The sequence below is a fragment of the Lacerta agilis genome, chromosome 2, assembly GCF_009819535.1.
Source record: "Lacerta agilis isolate rLacAgi1 chromosome 2, rLacAgi1.pri, whole genome shotgun sequence".
In the NCBI taxonomy this organism is placed as follows: Eukaryota; Metazoa; Chordata; class Lepidosauria; order Squamata; family Lacertidae; genus Lacerta; species Lacerta agilis.
In genome coordinates this window covers 39,573,764-39,597,111 of record NC_046313.1, presented here as the reverse complement: position 1 = coordinate 39,597,111, position 23,348 = coordinate 39,573,764, and the positions used below count along the sequence as shown (strand labels likewise).

Genomic DNA, 23,348 nt, shown 5'->3' with positions numbered 1-23,348 from the left:
CATTGTGTTTCCTCTGCATTGAAATGAATGAGGTGGAATAATGTAATTTCACCACAATGGACAGTGGAATGAACAACATAGTTTTTTGGGGGAAGGTGAACTGCAGTGGAGCAGAAACAGTGGTGCATGTGATGAATGCAGGGCAGGATGGAAAACAGTGCCTGCTTACATCCCTAACTGGGGCTGGGGCAAAAGTTAACTACCCCTTCTTCACATCTTCACATCTTGCCCCACATCGCATCTAGTTTGGTCCCCGTGTACATCCAGATACATTGGATGTTTGTCCAAAAGGGAAATGGGAAGCCTTGAGTCAGGATTGTGAAGAAATCAGGTTTCGCATTTGCTAAAGCAAACTAGCAAATGAAATTGACAAGGTGCTGCAGTTTGGCGGTTCTTGACTTGTGGTTTAACAAGCTGTTCTGGAAGCTATTCAAAAATGTTGGGCAGAAATAACAATGTGCAGTTAGGAAAGTTGCAAACAAGTCCCCACAAGGGTATTTTGCCTCTTTGAGGATCATTTGCTTGTTACAGAACCCCTTTGGGTGTGAATCCCTGGGGTGTCATTAAAAAAAACTAGATCCAAACACACATTCCCAGCAGGCAAAATCCCACAGTTCCCTGTGTTGATGACACAATGAGCTCCCTTAGCAGTGAGCAAAGTGTGAAGCAGAGACAGGGCAGTGGGACAGTATGCTGTATACACAGAAGGGCCTAAGAGAAGCCTCAAGCCAATGAGAAATCCCTACATGCCACAATTAGTCCCCATTCACTAAACTCAATGCACAGCTTTCTTCTTCTTCAGTAATACTAATAATTTATTTCTTATCTTCCCTCACCCTAAGGTCCCAGGGTGGGTCACAGCACTTAAAACAAAATGTTAAAAACAGTTTAAAACAAATCACAATCACAAGACTAGGGTGTGTCCTAAGAATATACCCCACAACCGTCAAAGGCCAGGGGAAATGGATGTGTCCTGGGCATACAACATAAACTGTATAGTGAAAGTGACAGACACACCACTGTGGGGAGTGAATTCCACAGCTTAGAAGGGGGTAATGGACAATGCCATCTCCCAGGCTGCCACTACCCCTGAGGGCAGTGGAACTACCAAGAAGGCCTCTTCTACTGATCTTAAGACCTGAGAAAGGGTGTAAAGAAGGAGGTGGCCTTTCAGATATTTTGGGGCTTTAAACTCTCATGTGAGTTTGTGTTAAGGAGGAGAAAGTGTGTAACAACAGGAAAACCCAACCTGCTTAAAGCATCCTGGATTATTGTTTATAGAAGGTTTAATCAACCTTGTCTTAGTTTTCAAGTTTAAGCTGCAAAGGATGGTACTCTGCTGATCTCACTAACGTTAGCAAGGAAGGATAATAACTAAACAATATGTCCCCTCATAGCACCTACTGCCTCCTACAGTGTTGATGCTTGTCATGTAAAGTACTTTGCCACTGCATACCTGTCTTTTTTTTCTTATTAAAGGAATATGTACACCCATCTTTTGAGGGGGCAGCTGGATCAGGACTGTTAATGGCGAAAGAAGGCTTTAGCTCTTTGTCTCTGCAACAACCCCATTCACAATTCTATGCATACACAGTTAGATTGTACACAACTAAGCAGTTCATCCATCCTTAGCTAGGGAAAGGCTATCCCTTGCCCCTTTACTGCAGTGGTGATTTGACTGTGAGAATGGCTTTTATCTAGTTAACAATGATATATATTCCCCCCTCCCTTGAGCAGTGAGGCATTAGTCAGGCATTGGGGTGCCTGACTTTCCTGTGGTTTGTTACATAGAGGAAGCTGATAGTGATACAAAGAAGACGGAAACATCCAGTTGCTGAGCTTTAGCTGCTTTGGAAACCATTACAGAAGAATATTTGAGGCCACCATGGATGACGGCTATGAGAATGAAGAGTATCAGAATGACATTGTTTCAGAGAAACTGTCCCATGCTTCGGAAATGTCCTCGAAACATGGAGGAACAGGTAAACATTGGCACTGGCTTCCTTTCCCCTAATTTCAGTCCCGTGGCTTCCTCTTTTCTCCTGAGCTGATCATGTGCTCAAAGGAACAAACTCTACATTCCCAAAGCATAAGCTTTAGCAACATCATAGCCTCAAAATATTTGTGTAGGTGCTCTGACAGTTCCCAGCATGTACCATTGTCAAGTAGAGTAATGTAAGGGTGGCTACTGCTTCCTTCCTTCTGGGCTCTGCCTCACCTTTAGGTGGCCTTGCCAGGTAGCTCTGTCCAAGGCTGCATGGAGGAACAGATCTTGATACCAAGGTGCTAGCCAGCTCAAGAACAGCCTCTACAAAATTAAAGGGAGGGAGATCTAGTAACATCTCTCAAGAAAAATGTGTCTGTGTTTGGAAGAATGCCTCTATAGGTGCACTAGCTAAAAATAAAAACTCTATAAAATATGTGAGGTGCGATGGAGAGAAAGAGACCATTGTATATGTCAATATATATCCAGCTTTCAATATATATACATTTTGCACAGGGGAGACTTTTCTCTGAACAGCATTTCCCCAAGTTACGACAACTCATTTTTGATTGTATGAAAATATTTTACTGCTTAATACAAAAGTAAAAAAGGAAACCTTAAACACCCCCCCCCAACCAAAAAACAATCTCACAAAACAGGAAGAAGCATACAAGTCACCACAAATAAACCACAAAGTAGCATTACTATAGATATACAAAATATACAAATTGAACCAAAGTGCCTAACAATGGTCCACAGGCCATCTATGATCACTAAGACAGTAGCCTTCTATGAGAGCAAGAGGGATGGAAGTACATATTTGAGAATATAGAGCAAGAACACTCAACCTGAAGTGCAGAATGCCTGAGACTTGCCCTTTCTCTCTCTAGAAACAGTGACTATTGGTGGTGAGAATAACAACCAGGGCTATGACTACATCATAAACGAGGATATGCTGGTGAGAAAACTACCAGAGAAAGAACTGGAAATAGAGCAAGGTGAGAAATATGGGTTATAATTATATAGATTATATTAAGATGATGTGCCTCTTACATGTTAAAAAATGTAAAAATGTCTAATGGAGTGTGCAATACTGAAAACAACAGTTTTTAAGTTGACTTATGCTCCTCAGAAATGTGGCTAGTATTAAATCATTGATAAAGGCAATTTCCCCCCTCCTTGTTCTTGTGTTCCTAAAGAGGAGAGGGCAGATTTCAGCCCTGAGATATACCAATTGAAGACAGGAGTAAAACATATGTTGGGGACAGACATACACTTAGACCACTTCCAGACTATTTTGCAGGAGGGAATTCAATTGAATTCCAGATTATCTGGAAACAACCTTAGACAGGATGAGTACATGCTCAGCCCAGGCATTTGTTTTCAAGGTGGTATAACTGAGCGCATATTCCTATCCCACAAAAATCCATTCTTTGTCTTTCTCAGTTACCTGCCTAATTTGAAGGTTGTCTTCTTGGTGTGTGTGTGTGTGTGTGTGTGTTTGCTTTTGTTAAACAATTGGGAATCAGAAGCCCTTTGCCAATCTAATGCAAATCACAAACAGAGCCAACAGTAGACCCCTGTCTACCTTCTACCCATCCCTCAAGATCAAAATGTTAATGACAGAAAAACATAGAATATGGGCTGCACTTTCAAGGAGCATCGCATATGTTGCCCTTGGAAATTATGACCCAGGAGCATTAGAGTTGCATGACCACTGTTCATATTCAAATGTGCACAGTGCAGAAATGGAACTTGTGGGATCTGCCCTATTGTCTGTCTCAGGGATTGCCGGCATGGTGCGCAAAGTGTCTTCTACAGAGCTTGTAAAAAAATATCCCCTCAGAAATCCATGATTCATAAGATACTGTTTGCTCTTCCTCTTTGCACTGGCTTGGCCTCTCCTACACTGAACACACTCCCTTAAAACATGCCCACATTTCATTGGACACCCTCTCTCCCTTCTATTCTGAGCAGAAGTGCAAATAACTTTTCTCTGTGAGCAAGGATGGTGGTGGCTGGTGTAGGTGCCTTTCTTTCATTGATGGGCCTGCACCATTTTTTGTGTTTCTGCCTCTTTTTCTGCTCCTTTTTTAAGACAAGGAACCATTTTGTATACTGCCCCACCCTATGGTGGCCATTTTGTGTTGTTCCACCTACCTTACCCACGGCACATTCTCAAAATTCCAAATGTGTCCACTGGCCCCCAGAAGCTGGCAAACTCTGGTCTATATAGAATATGGTAGTGGGTATCAGTAAGCTTGCATGCCCCCAGTCCGTAGAGGGCAGGGATGACACTAACAGACAGACAGGGAAAATCCACTTTGTAGTTTCCCACTAACCACCTAGGCTCCACTCCTTCCTCCTGCTCTCTTTCCTTCCTCCTGCACAAGGCAGCTGTGAAACCTCCTCTCACAATGTAAACTTAGAATCCAAAGCCATCCTTCTGACAATGAATAACTGTAAGTACAGAACCTTTTGTTCTTTACCAAGGGGACTCCTGTGCACATATTTTATTTTAACTTTTAAAGCAATGCTGGTGATATGTGATTGAGATAGATGCTGGGTTGTGGGTTAGCTCCAGCTTTCAAGCCTTTCTTTAAACAACAACAACAACAACAACAACAACAACAACAACAACAACAACAACAACACACCTCTGTTAAATACATTTGCACAATAAGCCAACCAACATTATTTTAGAAACAGATCATATGGGAATCATTGGAAAGGAGCTGCATGTGTTCCTATTGATAATCCTATTGGTAATCTCCCAGATACTGTACAGATACCTTTCCATTGCCTAGTAGCCTGGCAACTGAAACAAGCTGTTCCTACAGTAACTTTTGTGAATGTCTTCTCATTTCTTTCTAGCTCTGTTTGCATCCAGTTTTGGCAAATGGGACCGCCACAGGATAACCTTTTTCGTAATCTACCTTCTGACAATCTTTTCCCTGATAATGGCAAATGCTGCCTTTGTGATTGCGTTTCTCAGATGTAAGTCCAGGTTTGAAGCTAATTGCTAGCTTGAGTCTGCATCCTCCATAGCAGGCAATGACAGTTCCAGGGCTGGATCAGCTGGGTTTATGTTTGTGGGTTCACTGACCAAGTCTTACAGCAGTTGCAGAAAAGAATGTGACCTGGTCTGGCCAGCCTTTCAATATTAAAACTCCTGTCCCATAGGGTTTCATAGATTTTCAGACCTCTTCAGACTTGTGGCAAGGCATGACTTAGCTGCTGAAATTGTACCCAGGCATTCACTGTACTGTATAGGAGCCCTAATACTGAAAGCCTGTGGTTGGTTACAGTGATCTCTTAAATTTGATGGTGCCTTTCCTAGAGGACTGAGCTCTTCTCACCAGTTCTGTTCTTGAAGAAGAGCCATGGAGGAAACTAGCTTCCATCCTGCTATGTCAAAAACTGGCAAGGACCGGCAAGCACACATGCATATGTTGAGCCTGGATTCCGATGCTTTAGAGTTGGAAAAAGTTCAGAAAAGGGCAACCAAAACGATCAAGAGGGTGGAGTGACTCCCCTCTGAGGAAAGGCTGCAGTGCTTGGGACTTGTTAGCTTAGAGAAAAGGCAAGCAAGTGGTCACATGATAGAAATTCATAGTATTATTGCATGGCATGGATGAAGTGTGTAGAGAAAAGTTGTTCTCCCTTTCTTATAACCCTAGAACTCCTGGATATCCAATGAAGTGGAATCTTGGAGGTTTCAGGACAGATAGAAGAAAAAAGTACTTCATGCAGCACATAGTTTAACTATGGCATTCGCTCCCAGTGGGGGAAATGTTGGCCACCAAATTGGAAGCGTTTAAAAGAGGATTGGACAGATTCATGGAGGATAAAACTATCAATGGCTGCTTAACATGATGGCTCTTATCTGCCTCTACAGTTGCTCAAAACCGCAGGACAGCAGGGAGGGTACTCTTGTGCTCAAATCCTGGTTTTTTAAAATTTATTTATTAAAAATAACTTTATTTAAATTTTATTTATTTTAAAAGTACAGGAAAACAGAAAAATAAACAAAATCATGAAATCCACACAAATTGTCAGCAAGTTATTACAAACGAAAAGGAAAAAGAGAGAAAATTGTTTTTTTACACAAAAATAAAAAGAAAATACAAAAGATGCAAAAATATAAAAGAGAGACAAAGGATTATAGATAACAGTTTAAAATTGACTTCCAAGTGTTTATGTATCGCTTCCCTTAATGCTCCTAACTTGCTATACCTCATACAACAATTAAGAAAAGAAAAGGGGACAAAGAAAATAAATTGATATATAATTCACTCTTTAGTATACAAATAATTCACTCTTTAATATAACTATCCCCGTGTGTATCTCAGTCTAAGCAGATCACCAACTCTGTTTTTATACCTTCTTTAAAAAAAAAAAAAAATCTTCAACATATTTCCACTCGGCTTTAGATTTTTGTTTTGGTACGTTTTTAATTGCTGCCGTCATCTTAGCTAAATTCATAAATTCCACTCAAATCCTGTTTGTGGGTTTTCCAAAGGCATCTGGTTGGCCACTGTGAGAATAGAGTACTGGACTGGATGGGCCATTGGTCCAGCAGGCTCTTCTTTTGTTCTAATGTGCTCAAGCTACTGTATGAATCAATTAGCATCAGTCAGGATGCTGAAGAGTTTTGTTGCCAGTCCAGTAATAGTCTAGAGGCCAGACTAGCAATGGGGAAGGCGCTGATGGTGGCATTGTGTACTACAATATGGATGAACAGAAAAGACCTATAAGTCCGTCTGTAGCGGTATACAGTGCCAGTCACAAAAACATCCTGTAAACAATGAGGCATTCGTTCTGTGCTGCATTATTCCACGAATCTGTGTATTGCAGGCTTTCCAATATGTGCATTCAATTGGCATGAATTCCAGGACAAATGCTACTACTACTCCAGAAAACAAGTCCTTTGGGAAAAGGCCAGGAGCACCTGCCAAGACCTGAGTGCAGATCTGGTGATTATAGATAGTGAAAAGGAACAGGTGAGTTTTCCCTGTGATGAACATCTTGCACAAGAAGCTCCTCTTCTGCTACCAGGAATGTTATGTTTGCAACCTACCTTGAATCTTCCCTATCAGAACAACAAGGACGACAGCACACAAAAACACCTGCTAGGTGTAACCTCATGGAAAGGTGTAGTTAAAGACCAGCTTGGGGAGCCCCGAATGACAGCTATTCCAATTAATTCTACTTCCTTCTCAAATGAAATTCTGTCTTTTATATTGCTACAAAAGTTGGGTGCCACCTCCGAGTGGTAACAAGATTCCAGGGAGCTCCAGGCACCCACTCAGGGTCTGTGTTCCTTTGGAGAATTGAGAAATGGCAGAGACTTTAAGAAATATGTAGTTTATTCACCTATTTACACCTTCACTCTGCATGTTGGGAGTCCCGATCTTACAGCATGGTGATCTCATGCAGGACTTGTTGGAGTCAAAGACTTCTCTCCCAGCCAGTCTTCAGCCACTCTGCCCAAGATGGAACTCACTCTTTCTTCTTCCCCTCTCCTTTCCTGACACCTTAAACACACACCCCATCACCATGGCAACCTCTGTCCGCCCAAGCCCAAGAATCCCTTTTGAGCCATCAACAACTTTTGTCATGTTTAATGCCCAGGTGAAGAGCTGTCTTGGAAAGGAAGCTTAACCTGCTTTCCCCTACTGGCTTGGAATCTTCCCTTCAGTGCTCTAAATAATTGAATTCCTACCATTTATTAATTTCTAGGGTTTAAAGGAGGTCCCCTTCCACAAATCTATAACAATTTGTTTTTCATTATGATCAAGCAAAAGTAGATGTTTATTCCAGTAAAGAAAGTTCAATAAGAAAGCAGTGTCACATCCCTAAGACACTCTTCACATGGGCCAAACTTGTACTTTGGTTATTTTGGATCAAATGTAAACAAACTAAACAAAAATGCCTGCTACTGAGGTGTCTTTGGTCCTCCTGGTCTGTCAGTGACTCTTCTGACTGGCAGAGGCTCTCTGAGGTCTCTCAAGCTGAGGTCTCTCCCAGATGTGCTTCTGGAGATTATGCAGTACAAGTAAGCTGCTCCTTACATACCTCCTAAATGCTTTCACTCTCCAACATGCTGTGTGTGTGCTCTAGTCCTGAGCGATGTGAACACATGCATATGATTTACTCACATCATACAGAGACATGTGGGGTGCAGTCCCCAGGCCCACTGCTGGGAACACTGAGGAGCGAGTGAGGAGAAAATCCATCAATTCTCAATCTTTTTTTCTAGGATTTCCTTGTTTATAACATGGAAGAGAAAACCTCACAATGGATTGGCTTAAGATACACAACAACAGAAATGGCGTGGAAGTGGGTGGATGGCACAAATGCCTCTTACACGTGAGTGCTGCTTTTCAGTTGATTTATCTCAGATCTCTCATGATGTTTCAAAAGCACAGATGGCTAACCATGTTAAATGGGCAGTTTTGAGCTGAAAACTGCAATGTGTGTTAGTGTTTCCATCTGTGTTGGGGTAGCAGCACATCTGGGTTTTTAGTAGGTGGCCAAAAGAAAGCATTCTGTCAGAATTCACACCACTCCCTGTTTCTCACCTCCCCCCTCCAACCCCTGGCACCATGGTGCATGATGCCTTGTTATGGAATTCAGCATCTCATCACAAGACTTCAGAAAGAGAGGACTCATCCTCCTTGAGCCAAAAATGCTCGGCGCCCCTGGTCTCCCAGCCACATGCTACAACATTGTTGGGGTGGGGAGGTGGGCTTGGACTCCAACTTTGGTAATGTCACTGGTTATAGTAGAGGCAGCAAAGTTTGCAAGGGAGTGCTTGTGTTCTGTCCAGAGCCGAGTGAGACCAGCTGGCTTGCCTTAGTTTGCGGCAGAAATTATAAAAGAAGCTGCTGCCTAGGGTTGTGCTGTTGCACTGGGTAAGGAAACAGCCCCCTTCCTATCTCGGCAGACATATCTGGTAAATTATTATTATTATTATTAATGAGTTTGTATTGAACTGCATTAACTGTTCATTGAACGGTTTGTTTTTTCCTTGACTGATATGCCACTATGTTCTTTAGCTCTGGTTCTATGGATGGAAATGTGGTCTCGTCTACTTTGTTGTTCAGCTTTGTTGTTGGGAGAGCAGCATGCAAATACAGTACCAAATCAAAATCAGCACCTGAAAGAAAAGCATCAGAAATGGCACTGAAGGGGCAAAGGGCATTTCTCGGTGGGTGGGGAAGGAGGTGAGCATGTGAAAAGTACCGTAACCGCAAGGGAGGCGAGTGAGAAGTGACAGTTTGGCAAGTTCATCACCAGGCAAATGTTTGCTTTTTTTGCTTTTTCAGACGTTGGGGACCTTCTAGCAAAGCTGGCCGTGATTCAAAAGACTGTGTTGTCATGGAGCAAGGAAAGAACCTAGAATGGAGGAATGTCTCGTGCGACTCCACCAATCTGTTTATTTGTGAAAAGAGCATGCAGCTTGCCTGTGTCTGGCAGGCTATTCATAGTTCTCATTGAACAATGTTGTGTTTGGTATTGGTGTACATCCTCAATCATTTACAGAATGCTATGCACAAAATCTATAGATCAGTTTATTGCTCTGGATCTGGTGTGTGTGTGTGTGTGTTTGTGTGTGTGTGTGTGTGTGTGTGTGTGACCACTCATGAGAATCCTACCAGAAGTACACTCCAAAACACACAACCATCTATTATTGCAGCAACAACAGGCCACGCAACAGAGACACAAACATGGAGCCCACACAGCCGTGCCCTCCTGCATTCTACATAGGTATGACTTTGCCCCAAAGGAAATATGAGTCACATCAGAAAGGGCCATACTCTGAAACCAGCAGACTTCCAGGGCACCCCAACATTGACCTCAGGGTAGCTACCCATGAACCAAAGGAGGAAAACTTCTTCATGAAATTGCTAAATGAACACTTATCCGGAAATTCAAGTGTATTTCATCTGGTCTGCATTAAGATCGTGGGGTTTGAACCCTCTACAAATGTTCATTAGCCAATAAATAGCAGGATGTTGTCCTCAGCACTTCTTTGTGATATATTATCGTAAATATTTTCCAATAATTTCAGCTCTTTTGACAACACATTGCTTTTGTTTTCTTCTTATATGACAATTTATAACTTAAGAACAAAGTGTCTGTGATAGAGAACAATGGACAGATTCAGACCACAGGCACATCATACAAACTTTTATAAAATTTGCATATGATGATTTATATGGATAGATTCCTCTGGGAAATTTAAGATGGTGTGTGAGTGGGATCTCACCATCACTCCACTTTCCAAGGCCACCAGCCACCTTGTAAGCAAAGAAAAGAATTAGGCACGACACCCAGGGTCAGATATGAAAGACCCAGGACTCACACTCTTTGGGCTATCCTCTAACATGAAGACATTTGCTACACAACCTAGGGATTCACTGAAACAATGACAAATGCAATTTGGTTTAAATTGAACTGTTTGCATTTATTGTATTCATATCTTTTGTGAAAGTACCTTTTTAGTGATTACCTTTCTTACCGCAACCTTGATTTCCTTGTTTCTCAAAGTAAAGATAATGGGACTGAGAAATGGAGTAATTATGGTGTAGGGTATGGAAATCAGTGTGTCATCCTCTAATGTGTCAGCTGTGCTCCATTTGAAATAAATGATGGAGGCAAATGTATAGTGCACACTTACCACAATGAGGTGGGCAGCACAGGTGGAGAAAGCTTTCTGGCGGCCCTCAGTGGAGGGAATGCGCAGGATGGTGGAGAGAATTAAGATGTAGGTCAACATAATGAACAGAAGGCTGCCAGCCAAACCCAGCATGCCAATAGTAGATATTGACACTTCAGTCGTATTATCGGCAGTGCAGGCTAACCTAACCACTGCCCTCATGTGACAAAAGAAGTGTCGGATGGCATTGGGGCCACAAAATGGCAACCTAAGGATCTGAGCAGCCTCACTTAGAGATATGAGGAATCCTGCAATCCAGGAAATGACTATGAGCCAGACAATTACCCGCATGTTCATAAGAAGAGGATAGCGCAAGGGGTGGCATATTGCCAGGTACCGATCATAGCCCATAAACGTAAGAATGAGACAGTTTGTTGCACCCAGTCCAAGGAAAAGAAACATTTGTGCAGCACACCCTGTAAAAGAGATTGTTCTGACTTTTGCTAGCAGATCAACCAGCATTTTAGGGACAATGACTAAACTGTAACAGGTTTCAGAGCAAGACAAAGCAAAGAGGAAGATGTACATGGGAACATGGAGGCTCCGATCAGAATAAACAACGGACATTATCAGCAGATTTCCTATCAGTGTTAGGATGTACATGAGCAGGAACAGGATGAAAAACGCAATCTGTAGCTCTGGGGGTACAGAAAACCCAAGCAGGATAAATTCTGTCACTTGTGTGTGATTCTTCTTCATTGTGTTGTACCAGCACCTTGGAAAGAAGAAGATCACAATTAGCAAACAGAAGGCTCAGTCTTACAGACAATGAGCAGTATGGATCTTTTGTATTGTTACTAGTTATTAAAAGATCACTATGAGCACATCATAATCCCTTCTTAAGCATCTGATATATTATAGTTTAATAATTACAAAATTTAATAAATCAATTATAACTTTTTTACCAGCAAACTATGCATAACAGGGCTCAACCTTCAAAAGTTCTGACTCCATCCATTTTACAACTGGTCCATCTGTCTTCTGATTGTCTACACCTGTCAACTGCCCTGAGACTTCCAGGTATAGGGTGGTATATAAGTTCAATAAACAACAACAACAACAACAACACACTGACTAGCTCAAAGAAAAGGACTCGAAGACGAGCTCTACCTAGCATCTTGTCTGACTGCAAGGATTTAAATGATGCTTCTTTCTGCAGGATTAATTTCTTTGCCAGGATCGTAGCATTTTTTAGTTTTCTTTGCTATTTGCACAAAACTGGCTCTCTGTAAAAATACATATAAAAACTAGCTGCAATTGCACTTTGGATTTTATTCTGAAGCAATTAGTTTAGTGGCAAAGTGTTCAACTGCATTTTTGATTCATGGAGCGCCTATGATTTACGGGTCCACACTTTTACTTTATAATGACGGTTCCCCACATCAAACGGGGTGCGCATTTTGCTTGGTTGTGCGCAGCCACCTGGATCTCAGAGCAGCTCCTGGTAGTTCGGGCTGGCTTCACCTTCCCGGGCTGGATACCTGTGGTCTCCGCCTACCCAGTCAGCCGCCCAATCCCGCCTGGGGGAGGTGTTGCCAGGGGGATTGGCCAGGTAGCGGGAGGGAACACAGACCCACACAATAGGTGTTACATACCTGGGAAGCACCAGTCGGGCTCCAGAGCTTCTCCCACCCTCCACTCCCTCAATTAATCTTTTCATTTTGCAGGTTAATCTCATCACCACAGGTACATAGGAGCTTCTATGTCAAGGCCGCTGTTGAAGGGCCGGAAAGGAATTTCCCTGCATTTTCAGGTTTTGCCTTTCCCGTTGCAATACGTCACAACTTTGGTGGATGCAGGCCTTGGGCGGAATCCTTTAGTCATCTTCTTAAAGGAGGGCATGGGGCAGTGACCCCACGCCCCCATTGCAGCATTGATACCAGGGTTCCTGTTAAAGGGGTCTTGGGGGGAGGCATTTGCCATACGCCCAGAGGTTGTCATGGCCCTCCCCCTCCAGCGGCGGCGAACAAGGGGGCAGGCTATCTGCTTGAACATATGTTCTCCAGAGCTAGCCGAATCCCCTCACATGCTGCATAACCCTGAAGTTACCCAGGTCCCCGGCTGGGGAGGTGGGAAGGATAAACGCCCAATGCCTGAGTCAAGGTCTCCCTACATCTGAATCTTAATAAAGTTGTGGCCTAATTTTAATCCCATAGCACATTGTCTTGTGTCGTTATTCCGCTCAGGGGCTGCCTGGGGTTTGGGGGACTCCGCCTGACCACGCAAAGGATGCTATTTAACTAGGTTTTATTCAGAGCACCTAACTTAGATTATGTATATTAATTTCAGCAGTCTACTCTGAGTAATACTTACTTGAATATCACTGAAAGTGGGCAGAAGCTGACTTAGTTGAACACCACCCAACCTGGACAGAGGGTTGGTGAGATCTTACTTCAGTAGTCTAAGGTGTGTTGGGGAGAGTGACACTGCCCCTTTCCTCTCCTGCACCACACCTCTATTAAGTTCACTGCCTGAGGCATTCTTCTCCATTCCCAGATCACTTCCACTAATTGCAGTGGTTGAAATTTATACACTTTCCAACTGCACACCCCTGTGTGGATCAACAAGAAGGCAACAAATGATTTCTTTTTTTAAGGACATTGCCATATACCTGAGATGGTCAACAGCTAGTTTCCCAGGTAATTCAGCATCATTAGAAGTCATGCAATAATGCTTTGGCACTCCACAATGTGAGAGAAGATCAGTAGTGATGGAAAGAAGTGGAACTTTCAAGGATGCTTGGTTACCAACTCTGTTGTTCTCATTGAAGAACCCTAAAGAAGAAGAAGAAGAGTTTGGATTTGATATCCCGCTTTTCACTACCCGAAGGAGTCTCAAAGCGGCTAACATTCTCCTTTCCCTTCCTCCCCCACAACAAACACTCTGTGAGGTGAGTGGGGCTGAGAGACTTCAGAGAAGTGTGACTAGCCCAAGGTCACCCAGCAGCTGCATGTGGAGGAGTGGAAACGCGAACCCGGTTCCCCGGATTACGAGTCCACCGCTCTTAACCACTACACCAAACTGGAGTTCCCTGAAACATTGTTTGAAAACTAAGCCAATGGCTTAAATGAGTTCTCAAACAAAGCACACTTTCTGATTGTCAGAACGATCCCAATAACAGGTGGCTTACCTTCAGTTTCTGATCTGGAGCTGCAAAAAGAAAAAGAGGAGGAGGAAACTACAACTGGCCACAGTAAAAATGGGAGAAAATCCGAGTAAGGACCAAAACGTCTTGCCACAATTTCCACTGAAATCTGTGGTCCTGTTGCAACAGAATCGGGGGAGAGTATGTCATCCCCTAACCATGCAGTAAGTTTAAAATGCCATTCCAAAAAGTAAAAGAGAAAGGAAGTTTAACCCTGTTCATAGGTTGTGGGGATTCAGTGTCAAGATCCCAGAGACCTTCAGGGAGCGAGGCCTGTGGGGAAATTACACTAATTTGGCTCAGGAGATGTTTAAGAAAGGAAAGTTTATCAGATATTTCATCATTTGTTATTTACTCCAGAAAAACAAAATTAAGTTCAAGTTTGAGAAACTCAAAGGGCCAATGTTTTTGAGTTAAAAAAAATACTTAGCATTTTCTAATTAGTCATATTTCTTCATCTACATGCACTGCTATTTCTTACATGCATAGCCAGTTGAGCTCATTCCAAGCTGATATATGAAATGGCACTCTTAATTTTTTGGATCCTGTCTGTCCATTGAGCTGTGCTTAGTTCGCTTCTTGAATCCTTCTTCAAGACTAACCTTTCAAGAATAAAGTGTCGCGCAGTGGAAATTAATGATGCAGAGTTCTTCTTTGAAATACCGGTAATAAAATCTTTACTAAGTTAAAATAAACTTCTTCATAACATGGTTCCAAATAGTTTGAATGAGATTACATACTGAACTACATACAGTGGTACCCCGCTAGACGAATGCCTCGCTAGATGAAAAACTCGCTAGACGAAAGGCATTCGCTAGCGGAAGGCTGACTCGCAAGATGAATTTCCCTATGGGCTTGCCTCGGAAGACGAAATTTTTTCGCAATTTTTTTCCCAAACCGCTCTTCCCCCGTTGGTGCTTCGCAAGACGAAATTTTCGCTAGACGACAGCACTCGCAGAACGAATTAATTTCATCTTGCGAGGCACCACTGTACTGACTGAACACAGACTGAGATCTATACTGATTGCATACTGAGGCAGATACACACCATAGCTGTCAAGTCTCCCTTTTCTTCAGGAAACTCCCTTATTCCAAGCCGTGAGCCACCTTAAGTTGAGGCTGCATAGGCCTTGTGGTGCATGTGATTCAGATTCTATTCAGTTGAACCTCTGGTTACAAAGTTTACATTTTTCACCAATGCCCCCCTAGTGAGACTTCTTTTGTTCACTTCTTTTTATTTTGAGGCAGTGCACACCTATGTTTGTGGAACTGCAAACCTTTCCAGTCATGTGTTACTCCAGTTAAATCCCACATATGAATGTGGGGAAAGATGATGGTGTGTAGCCTGGTGTAAATTAATTTGTAGCCTGGGGGGATTACTGCGGCGCTGCGTGGACTGTCCCTGAGAACCGTAGACTGTACCCAGGACAGGTGAGGGTGCTGATCCCTTATTGTCAGATCCGAAACTTGACAGCTATCACACACACACACACACACACACACACACACACTGAGACTGAGAGAAAATGGTTGCTACATTTAAGGGAGAGTGAGTCACATGACCCAGAGTTACTCAACAGTTAGCAGTTAGGCCTGTATAATTCCAGTAGGCTGAATGACCGTGTAGTCCTAGCACTTCCCAGCCTGCTTTGTTGCTTTTGCTCTCATGTGTCTTTGTCACATGACATAAAGATGCTCCAGAATTGCTGCTGACTCGAGCCCACTTTGTCAAATGCACCAAAAGAGACTTGGTTGTCTTTGCTGCAAGAGACTAATATGGCTACATTCTTTAAAAATCTATAACTTTTAGTTGAGATTCTTTTGTAGACCATATCAACAGTTGCTTGAGATGTTGTTTTTATAGAATCATATAATTGTACAATTGGATGGGACCTTGAGGGTCATCCAAATTCCTGCAGTACAAAAGTCTCAACTAGAGCATTCATGACAGATTGCCATCCAACTTCTGCTTTAAAATCTCCAAGGAAGATTTTCATTCCACTTCTAAAGGAGTCCATTCCATTGTTGAACAGCTCTTATGGTCAGAAAGTCCTTCCTGGTGTTTAGTCAGAATTTCCTTTCTTGTAACTTGAATCCCTTGGTTTGGGTCCTACCCTCCGGAGCAGGAGAAAACAAGCTTGCTCCATCTTCTATATGACAGCTCTTTTTAAACTAATAATAATAATAATAATAATAATAATAATAATAATAATAATTTTTATTTAATTTTAACAATTCAGCCCCTTTAACAATGTAGAACAGGGGTCAGCAACCTTTTTCAGCCATAGGCTGGTCCACCGTTCCTCAGACCATGTGGTGGGCTGGACTATATTTTTTTTGGGTGGGGGGAATGAACGAATTCCTATGCCCCACAAATAACCCAGAGATGCATTTTAAATAAAAGGACACACTCTACTCATGTAAAAACCACGCTGATTCCCAGACCATCCGTGGGCTGGATTGAGAAGGTGATTGGGCCACATCCGGCCCACAGGCCTTAGGTTGCCTACCCCTGATGTAGAACATTTATATACCCTCAATCTGGAAAATACAAAAAAATACAAAATACAAAAAAAGAAAACTTTTCTAATTCCAAAGCATAATATTATAACTATTAAGCATCAAGTGTCAACAAAAGGGGGGAAAAACAGAAAACCTATAAATAGAAAATAAAACAATATCTATTAATGATAAGAGGTCAGCTTTATTTGAGTGGCAAAACTAGTAAAAAACTTAAGAGATTCAAGTGAGTCTGGAGCAGGGATGATTATTAATTAACTAAGTGTTTCTTTTATTAGGTAATGGAGAACAGGATGTGCGTGTGTAAATGTGAATGTGGAGGGAAAGGGGGGAGGGAATGGAATCCCAAGGCCTTTTCCTTTTGTAGGATCACTCTAGCCATATAGAGCTATACAATGCTTTTTGAGAGATTTATTATTATCTGGAAGACTTGCATACATAATAAAACAAAGCCAAACCATTGTGAAGCTATCCTTTTGTTCCCATTCCCTCAACAACTGTTATTTATAGGTTAGTTTTTCCAGTAGGGTGACGTCCCATATTTGAGGTGGCAAGTGTCCCCCAAAGTGGATGGGCTTTGCCATTCAAATGGTGTTTGTGTTGTGAATGATTATGGGGGGCGGGGTTTTCCTGAGCCTCCCAATATTTTGTTCATGTTGGCACCCCTGATGTAGAGATTAACAAATTATTGATCGATGTTATGAAGCATTGACTTCTGCTGAGTCATATTACCACCCTTGTCTAGCCCTCAATAATGTATCTTTCACTGTTCAGGGAAAAAAGCCTTCCTCTACTAGCAAAAGAACAGAGTTCAGTACACTGTAGTAGAAAGTTACGTTGATGGCAGCTAGCACAAGTAATCAGGATAAATCACGTTGCATTCTTCTCTTTTGAGGCATTGTTTCTCTGATCAATGTGTGTGGCCTTTCCAAACCCTTTCCCACACGCTCCATGCGTTTGATGGTCCTGTGAATTAGGAGGCCAGCACAATGGTAAACCCGATGTCAGTTACCTTTTGGGACAAATGGAAATGCAGTGGGTGCCACACACAAAACGACTCCCGTGTGTAGTGGAATCACACAAAATGGCTGTCACATCCAAAAGAGTAGGAGCACACTGTTTACTCTGCATCCAGTGTGCTCCTGCTTCTGGTTTGGGAAGCAGTGAGCACATGATGTTAGAAACAATGAATATCTATCCTGTTGTTTCTTATGAAGCACCACGTGTCAATGTATACACACACCCAGTCCAAACCATCTACAATTTAAATTGCGAAAAAGAACAACCTAGGAAAACTTCATCATGAAATTGCTTGATGAACACTTATCAGAGCCATTGTGGTGTAGTGGTTAAGAGCGGTAGACTCGTAATCTGGTGAACCGGGTTCGTGTCTCCACTCCTCCACATGCAGCTGCTGGGTGACCTTGGGCTAGCCAAACATCTTTGAAGTCTCTCAGCCCCACTCACCTCACAGAGTTTTTGTTGTGGGGGAGGAAGGGAAAGGAGAATGTTAGCCACTTTGAGACTCCTTCGGGTAGTGATAAAGTGGGATATCAAATCCAAACTCTTCTTCTTATCAGGAAATTCAAGTGTATTTCATCTGGTCTGCATTAAGATCATGGGGTTTGAACCCTCTACAGATGTTCATTAGCCAATATATAGCAGGATGTTGTCCTCAGCACTTCTTCGTGACATATTATCGTAAATATTTTCCAATAATTGCTGCTCTTTTGACAACACATTGCTTTTGTTTTTCCTTATATGAAAATTTATAACTTAAGAACAAAGTGTCTGCGATAGAGAACAATGGACAGACTCAGGCCACAGGCCCATCATACAAACTTTTATAAAATCTGCATATGATGATTTATATGGATAGATTCCTCTGGGAAATTTAAGATGGTGTGTGAGTGGGATCTCACCATCACTCCACTTTGCAAGACCACCAGCCACCTTATAAGCAAAGAAGAGGATTAGGCACGACACCCAGGGTCATTTGCTACACAACCTAGGGATTCACTGAAACAACCACAAATGCAATTTGGTTTCAATGGAACTGTTTGCATTTATTGTATTCATATCTTTTGTGAAAGTACCTTTTTAGTGATTACCTTTCTTACCGCAACCTTGATTTCTTTGTTTCTCAAAGTAAAGATAATGGGACTGAGAAGTGGAGTAATTATGGTGTAGGGTATGGACATCAGTGTGTCATCCTCTAATGTGTCAGCTGTGCTCGATTTGAAATAAATGATGGAGGCAAATGTATAGTGCACACTTACCACAATGAGGTGGGCAGCACAGGTGGAGAAAGCTTTCTGGCGGCCCTCAGTGGAGGGAATGCGCAGGATGGTGGAGAGAATTAAGATGTAGGTCAACATAATGAACAGAAGGCTGCCAGCCAAACCCAGCATTGTGATAGTAGAGATTGCCACTTCAGTCGTATTATCGGCAGTGCAGGCTAACCTAACCACTGCCCTCATGTGACAAAAGAAGTGTCGGATGGCATTGGGGCCACAAAATGGCAACCTAAGGATCTGAGCAGCCTCACTTAGAGATATGAGGAATCCTGCAATCCAGGAAATGACTATGAGCCAGACAATTACCCGCATGTTCATAAGAAGAGGATAGCGCAAGGGGTGGCATATTGCCAGGTACCGATCATAGCCCATAAATGTAAGAAAGAGACAATTTGTTGCACCCAGTCCAAGGAAAAGAAACATTTGTGCAGCACACCCTGTAAAAGAGATTGTTCTGACTTTTGCTAGCAGATCAACCAGCATTTTGGGGACAATGACTAAACTGTAACAGGTTTCAGAGCAAGACAAAGCAAAGAGGAAGATGTACATGGGAACATGGAGGCTCCGATCAGAATAAACAACGGACATTATCAGCAGATTTCCCATCAGGGTTAGGATGTACATGAGCAGGAACAGGATGAAAAACGCAATCTGTAGCTCTGGAGGTACAGAGAAGCCAAGCAGGATAAATTCTGTCACTTGTGTGTGATTCTTCTTCATTGTGTTGTACCAGCACCTTGGAAAGAAGAAGATCACAATTAGCAAACACAGGGCTCATTCTTAACGGACAATGAGCAGTATGGATCTTTTATATTGTTACTAGTTATTAAAAAATCACTATGAGCACACCTAGATTGCATCATAATCCCTTCTTAACTATCTGATGTATTATAGTTTAATAATTACAAAACTTAATAAATCAATTATAACTTTTTTACCAGCAAACTATGCATAACAGGACTCAACCTTCAAAAGTTCTGACTCCATCCATTTTACAACTGGTCCATCTGTCTTCTGATTGTCTACACCTGTCAACTGCCCTGAGACCTCCAGGTATAGGGCGGTATATAAGTTATAATAATAATAATAATAATAATAATAATAATAATAATAATAATAATAATACCCTGACTGGCTCAAAGAAAAAGACTCAACAAGCTCTACCTAGCATCTTGTCTGACTCCAGGGATTTAAATGATGCTTCTTTCTGCAGGCTTAATTTCTTAAATGCTGCATCACAGCATTTTTAGTTTTCTCTGCCTATTTGCACAAAACTGGCTCTCCATAAAAAAATACATGGGAAAACTAGCTGCAATTGCACTTTGGATTTTATTCTGAAGCAATTAGTGTATTGGCTAAGTGTTCAACTACATTTTTGATTCATGGAGGTGCTATCATTTACAGGTCCACACTTTTACTATATAAGGGATTGTATTTAACTAAGTTTTATTCAGAGCACCTAACTTAGGTTATGTATATTAATTTCAACCATCTACTCTGAGTAATACTTACTTGAATATCACTGAAAGTGGGCAGAAGCTGACTTAGTTGAACACCACCCTACCTGGACAGAGGGTTGGTGAGATCTTACTTCAGTAGTATAAGGTGTGTTGGGGAGAGTGACACTGCCCCTTTCCTCTCCTGCACCATACCTCTATTAAATTCATTGCCTGAGGCATTCTTCTCCATTCCCAGATCACTTCCACTAATTGCAGTGGTTGAAATTTATACACTTTCCAACTGCACACCCCTGTGTGGATCAACAAGAAGGCAAAAAATGATTTCTTTTTTTAAGGACATTGCCATATACCTGAGATGGTCAACAGCTAGTTTCCCAGGTAATTCAGCATCATTAGAAGTCATGCAATAATGCTTTGGCACTCCACAATGTTAGAGAAGATCAGTAGTGATAGAAGCAAGTGGAACTTTCAGGGATGCTTGGTTACCATCTCTGTTGTTCTCATTGAAGAACCCTAATGAATGTTGGAGTTCCCTGAAACATTGTTTGAAAACTAAGCCTGAGATGGTCAACAGCTAGTTTCCCAGGTAATTCAGCATCGATAGAGGTTATGCAATAATTGAGGCATGTCCAACAGGTACATCGTGATCTACCGGTAGATCAACGGACGTCTCTGGTAGATCACTGGTAGATCACTGGCTCCCCCCAAAGAAGCTCAACAACTTTGGCTGCCCTAAAAAATGCTCAACATTTTAGCACTTCACTCCCAAAACAGGGCTTTCCTCCCACCTCAGAAAAGCTCAACAACTCTGACCTGAACCCCTAAAAAATGGGCATTCCTCCTTCCTAAAAATAATCTCAACAACTCTGACCTGAACCCCACAAAAGGGTGTAGATCACTGCCAGTTTTTAACTCTGTGAGTAGATCACAGTCTCTTCGGAGTTGGCCACCCCTGCAAATAATTTTTTGGCACTCCAGAATGTGAGAGAAGATCAGTAGGGATGGAAACAAGTGAAAATTTCAAGGATGTTTGGCTACTGTCTCTTATCTTCTCATTGAAGTACCCATGATATACCCCTAAAGAATGTTGGAGTTCCCTGAAACATTGTTTGAAAACTAAGCCAATGGGCTTAAAAGAGTTCTCAAAAAAAGCACACTTTCTGATTGTCAGAATGATCCCAATAACAGGCGGCTTACCTTCAGTTTCTGATCTGGAGCTGCAAAAAGAAAAAGAGAAGGAGGAAACTACAACTGGCCACAGAAAAAAAATGAGTAAACTCAAGTAAGGACCAAAACGTCTTGCCACGATTTCCACTGAAATCTGTGGTCCTGTTGCAACAGAATGGGGGGAGAGTATGTCATCCCCTAACCATGCAATGAGTTTAACATGCCATTCCAAAAAGAGAGAGAGAAAGAAAGAGAGGGAGTTTAACCTTGTTCGTAGGTTGTGGGGATTCAGTGTCAAGATCCCTGAGACACTCGGGGAGTGAGGCCTGTGGGGAAATTACACTAATTTGGCTCAGGAGCTGTTTACGAAAGGAAAGCTTATCAGATATTTCATCATTTGTTATTTACTCCAGAAAAACAAATTAAATTCAAGTTTCAGAAACTCAAAGGGCCAATGTTGTTGAGTTAAAAAAAAAACACCCACAATACATTTCTAATCAATGTGTGTGGCCTTTCCAAGCCCTTTCCTGCACACTCCATGCATTTGATGGTCCTGTGAATTAGGAGGCCAGCACAATGATAAACCAGATGTCAGCAATCTTTTGGGGCAAATAGAAATGCAGTGGGTGCCACACACAAAATGGCTCCCATAGAAAGCCCCTGAACTTCTTTTCTGTTCACAATAGTTAAGACGGTAAGTGCGCATCATGGCATCCAATGAAACATGGAAATATTTAAGAGGGCATGCACATCGTATGAGAGGCTGAAAACAGTAACTGAGCAAGAAGACCAAATAGTCTCTAAGGCATTGTAGATTTGAATGGATTTGAGTGGATATTTAATGAAACCTTTTGTGAGTGCCATAGGAAGTACTGGTGGCCACTTTCAGGCCTAGAAATAGGTTACTTTTGTAGGGATAATGAAGAATTATTCTAGGTTTCACACCTATAACTTCCATGAACTGCCTTGTTCTTCAGTTGGCGTGCTCACAGGCCAGTGTTTCCCAGTTATCATTGCTTATACACCATTTTTTGTCATGGACTTTGAAGAAGCACGATCTCTGGACTAAAGGGAGAAACAAGCTAAGAGGAAGGCACATTTGGGAAACCCTCACCTTGATCAACTCCTGCCCAGAAACCTATGTCCCCACTGTGGAAGGACATGTGGACCCAGAATTGGCCTCCACAGTCACTTATGTACTCACTGTTAAGACCATGTTCATGTAAGACATCTTACTCAGCTATGAGTGATCGCCAAAGGAGAAGACGATCCATTAGAAATGTCTCCAGAAACTTAACTTCCTAGGTCATCAGCAGATGTTGATTTGGTACTCAGTTAATAGCATTATTATGCACTCAAACTTCCCTAACTGAATTTACAAACTTTTCCCCATGGTTTGGGAGAGAACCATGTGGATGATTGCTCTGTACAATGGTTACATGGTTAACAAGGCAAGGATTGGCTTTCAGAACATCAGCACAGTTGTGAATGTAGCCACAGATCATTCACAGGAACTCCACAGCCGTGATACGTAGCGGGGAAGGAATATATGCCAGGGTACTGCCCCAAATGTCATCACATGAAATTGCAGTGCAAAACTCTTGCAATTTTCTGAGTAAATGGCATAGCTGTCAACTTTCCCTTTTTTTTGCGGGAAATTCCCTCATTCCAGCGCTGTTTCCCACTGCAAAAAAAGGGAAGGTTGGCAGCTGTGGAAATGGGGTTGCAATGAGTTTTTTCTAGAGACAACATGGAAATGAACACTAAACTTCCATTAATTTCCACTAAACTTCCTGAAGTGGCTTTTATGTTGTGTCACGTAAAACACAAAAAATAATAGGTTAAGAAGTGTTGTGAACACAGAATGAAGTACCATGGCCTGATTGCAAACACAGTCATCTGCTCAAACCTCAAACATGTAATTTAAGTGGATTTTGGCAATTTAATGGAGGACAATTCTACCAACAGTTGCAAGCCATGACAGCTAAATGGAAACTAAATGTTGAGAGATAGTTTATCTATTACAGATGCTGGAGACGGATAAAATAGG

At 42.0% G+C, this 23,348-nt stretch overlaps 3 protein-coding genes across 3 annotated transcripts; 1 reads left to right on the top strand and 2 right to left on the bottom strand.

Annotated features, from left to right (window-relative positions):
• Positions 1–1,842: 1,842 nt before the first annotated feature.
• LOC117039267 lies at positions 1,843–8,046 on the top strand. Its single transcript, XM_033136361.1, has 5 exons — positions 1,843–1,982; positions 2,875–2,982; positions 4,859–4,981; positions 6,842–7,046; positions 7,977–8,046. Exons 1-5 carry the CDS (start codon positions 1,886–1,888, stop codon positions 8,044–8,046), a joined length of 603 nt encoding a protein of 200 aa, XP_032992252.1. The 5' UTR covers positions 1,843–1,885.
• Positions 8,047–10,466: 2,420 nt separating this feature from the next.
• On the bottom strand, positions 10,467–11,449 carry LOC117039258 (olfactory receptor 10X1-like). Its single transcript, XM_033136350.1, has one exon. The coding sequence runs from the start codon at positions 11,406–11,408 to the stop codon at positions 10,467–10,469; it is 942 nt and encodes a 313-aa protein (XP_032992241.1). The 5' UTR covers positions 11,409–11,449.
• A 6,989-nt stretch (positions 11,450–18,438) lies between these two features.
• Positions 18,439–19,418, bottom strand: LOC117041190 (olfactory receptor 10X1-like). The gene has a single exon (XM_033139668.1). It carries the CDS (start codon positions 19,389–19,391, stop codon positions 18,450–18,452), a length of 942 nt encoding a protein of 313 aa, XP_032995559.1. The 5' UTR covers positions 19,392–19,418; the 3' UTR covers positions 18,439–18,449.
• Positions 19,419–23,348: the final 3,930 nt, after the last annotated feature.